The sequence below is a fragment of the Tigriopus californicus genome, chromosome 6 (assembly GCF_007210705.1).
Source record: "Tigriopus californicus strain San Diego chromosome 6, Tcal_SD_v2.1, whole genome shotgun sequence".
NCBI lineage: Eukaryota > Metazoa > Arthropoda > Copepoda > Harpacticoida > Harpacticidae > Tigriopus > Tigriopus californicus.
The window spans coordinates 3,024,464-3,028,139 of NC_081445.1; the positions used below are offsets into that span (position 1 = coordinate 3,024,464).

Genomic DNA, 3,676 nt, shown 5'->3' on the forward strand with positions numbered 1-3,676 from the left:
AAGACATTTTGTTGAGCGATCACTGAAAATTTCACACATGCCAATGAAGTTTTAAAGATGCTATTTTTGATCAGTTTCAACAAAGCATTTAAGAACCGGCAAAATCTATATCATTGTCTGTTATATGTATTGTCTTCAGAATTCAAGTGAATGCGTAACTAAGTGTACACGTGATGATTGTAAAGCACATTTTCAAAGATCACACTTTTTCTTTGTCTTAAGCGACATTATATAGCATTTTTAGCTGTTGTGAGACTATGCAAGAAAAAGAAAAAGAATCGTTTATTTTTGTGATAATGAAAATCGACATTAATTCATTGGGAAATTATATTAACATTTAACCGGGGCATTTTGAGGCAAAAAACGATGAAATTTGGACCACTAAATCCCATGTAACTAAGTAGCGGTGCAATAGATAATATCATGACTTATATCCAAGAGCTAAGTAAGCGTGCTCCCAATTTATATTGAGTAGGTTTTTGAAAATTTTAGTTTTTATAATGTTTTTAGGGTAAGTTTTTTATGTGGGCAAGAATTCCAAAAGGCATTAAAATCAAAATTGTTCCCCATAATTTTCTGAGGTTGAAAAATGCCAAGCTGTGTTTGGGAATTTCTGTCAAAACTTTTAAGGGTATTTTTACCACTGTGGGATCTTATAGCTGTCACTTGGTTCCATGATTCATTGGTTTAGTTTGAGGGTTCGAATCTTCCATTCAAAGGGGCGTTTCTTGATTTCAGTAGATGTCTCTGACACCAAATAAGGTTTTAGAAGTTGATTTGATTGCTGCATTACCTGCTCAATTGCTTGGCCGGATCTAGGATGTATGGATGGGATAGATTGGATTTCAATAATAAAAGTTGCGTCTTGCTCTTGGCTCCATGGGTTATTGATGTTGTTTGAGGGTCCGAATCTTCCATTCAATTGGGCGCCTCTTGATTTCAATATATGTACCTACCCCAAATAAGGTTTTAGAATCAATTTCTCGCTTGTGAATTGGTACATGTTGCAGAAGTGCCTGTTTTTCAAGTGTATATTTTTCGCAGGGACACAAGATTTACAGTTGAATTTGTATGCCGCCTATTAGTCGACCATACGGATTACTACTTTGCAAGTCACGTAAAGATTTGTTTCACAATGTCTTTGGTGCTTCGTGATTTTTTTTGGTGAATGTGAAAAAACATTTGCAATATGAAAAACTTTTAAAACCGTCCTCCAATAATAATAATAGGACGTAATTTTTTTTAATAATTTGATAAATAGATGTTTTGAGTACCTCTGATCATGCGAACTCAATCTCGGGCATCTCTGCATTTTGGGTCTTTAACTTTGAGACTCCAAAACTCCATTTGAACATAGACAGTCAATTGAAAAACAAATGATAGATAGGTTCAATATTCAGGGTATCAATGTGGAGACTTCATTCGATTAGATATTCCTCTCATACAAGAGTCTTACTTAACATAACATGAGAAAAACAGATCATCTCCAACCACTCTTTTTTGCAGGGTCTTCAATTTGTACCTTACATTCGGGTTGTCAAAGGAAGAAGCAGCTACTTTCGGGCACCAAGTGAAAGTAATTACCATGAAACTTGACTATTCGGACTGGTTGATTCTTTACTACTTGTCCCAAGCCATGACTCGAGACAATTTCCTGGTGTTTTTAAGCAGACTTGCCAAAGAAACGGAAGACTCCTCGGTAATTTCCGAAAAGCCTGAGCCACACCCAACCGTTGAAGAAAATGCTGAGCAGAATGAAAACAAAGATGGAACCCTACCTGCAAATTATTCGTTAATGGAACAAAAAGATGAGAAAAGCGTTCAAGAGACAAAATTATGATAAACTTGCTCATTAACTTATTAGGTTTCCATAACATTGCTATTGTAATCCCCTAGCCTTGTGATCTCGCCAAACATAGTGTTGAATGATGATGTTAGGTACAGAATAGAAACTTTGTTTCTTAATGTGACTGAAATAGGAAGATAATATCTGATCATGAGAGAAAATTGAGTAGCGTAACTTCATGCTTATCTTTAGTTCGTTATCTTGCTCAAACAAACGTCGGTTGAAAGGAGACGTGGTGTATATCTTTGAGAATGGATGCATAAAGCTTTAAGAGGGTACGTATGCGATTGATTGTTGATCAAACAAAATTCAATCTCTTCCAACATTGGTTAATCCCTTCTGTTTGATGCCTTTAGGGCTTCCAGATTACAAACAACAGTGTTCAGTTACTTCTGGGCCTTGGTCTCGTATGATTTTCATTTTATTATCATGTCAAATAAGTTCTACCAAAGGTTACTGATTTGACGGATGCGTGAAGGTTCTGAACAACACGGAAAACTGCAAAATCTAAGACCAAATTAGAAGGATCAGCTAACTTCTACTGAAACCTTATCGTTGTTAACTGACTTATGCCCTGCCCCGTCTTGGGTAAACCGTTTCATTGGTGGGATAATTAATAATATTTTTATTTGACAGTCGAAAGGAGTGCCCAACACGTTTTTGAGGAGCTTTTGTTATGGTCCACGGAGGAATTTTGGCCCATAAATCATGAGAGCTGCTTCAATTGACCGGAGAGGAAATGATGATTTTCATTCAATATGGCTTTGAGATGAAACTGGTTATTGATGTACCGGTAGTTAAACTCGCCTTCATCCATAATGCGACAACCGACATTTACATTCTCTTATATAGCTTTCAACATACGATAACTATTTTTGATCGTAAGGAAACTTTTAAACGCTAACCACAGCACAGACGGAGAAGCCAAAACTGATACTGGACATGAAACGGCTTAACGGAATTTGGAAGTGAACGATGTAATGGCTGGCTGCGGTGGCTGGGCGAGGGGCTCACCCCTCCGACCCTAGCACCCCCAACCAAAAAAATAAAATCAGTAGTTCAACTTAAACATCTTGCTGAAACCTTTGCGAAAGCTGGATTGGGAGTTATCGGGGAGAATGCACAAACAAACTTTAAAGAGTGCTGATCAAACAAACAGTAATTTTGGCTAATAAAAGTCGATACCCTAATAACAGGGACATATTACTACTCCGACGCTTCGGATTTTTATTATATTCTTCCATAGAGGAAAAATCAAGTAATAATAATAGTATTAATCTTTATTGCGACTCATGGTGACAACCTCTCAGAAACAAGTTGATCCTCGCATGAAGTTTGAATTTGTGCCGTTTAACATCAAAAATAGGCAAATAAAACGTCCTGAAGGAAGCTTCCGGAATATTTCTCCATATTCTTTGTTCAAGTTTTCCAGTACTTCTGATTAGGATCCCTCAAATAGCCTTGCTTCCAATAACCATGGAAGCTTTGTTGAAGGGACTTTCTGAAGGGGCTAGGAACTGTCTTCAGCTGGTTTTGGATGGGAAAACTACGTCCTCTATCAATAAGCCTTTCATTATGGAAGCTTTAATAGCTTGGGTTGGTCACACCCAGCCACTACTTGACTGTGGGATGAACCAGTCAAGTGTAGGCAAAAGGGACACAGGCACTGACTCTCTTGATTTGACAAAAATGCCCCTTATAGTCAAAGAGGTCATAGAGGTCAAAGAGAGCATAGTAGAGAATGTTATCGAAATTTGCGATGTCCATAAACGACAGAGATGCAAAAAGCCAGGGACAAAAGGGACACAGGCACTGACACTCTTGATCTGA

The 3,676-nt window shown here is 37.6% G+C and overlaps 1 protein-coding gene across 1 annotated transcript in view; it reads left to right on the forward strand.

The window, feature by feature from the left end:
• The window catches only part of LOC131881683 (innexin inx2-like), a 20,139-nt gene extending 18,174 nt beyond the window's left edge, over nt 1-1,965 (forward strand). The window contains exon 6 of the mRNA XM_059228621.1: nt 1,507-1,965. Within this exon, the coding sequence (XP_059084604.1) occupies nt 1,507-1,840 (334 nt within the window). The 3' untranslated portion in view covers nt 1,841-1,965. The remainder of the gene's footprint in view (nt 1-1,506) is intronic.
• The last annotated feature ends 1,711 nt before the right edge of the window (nt 1,966-3,676 follow it).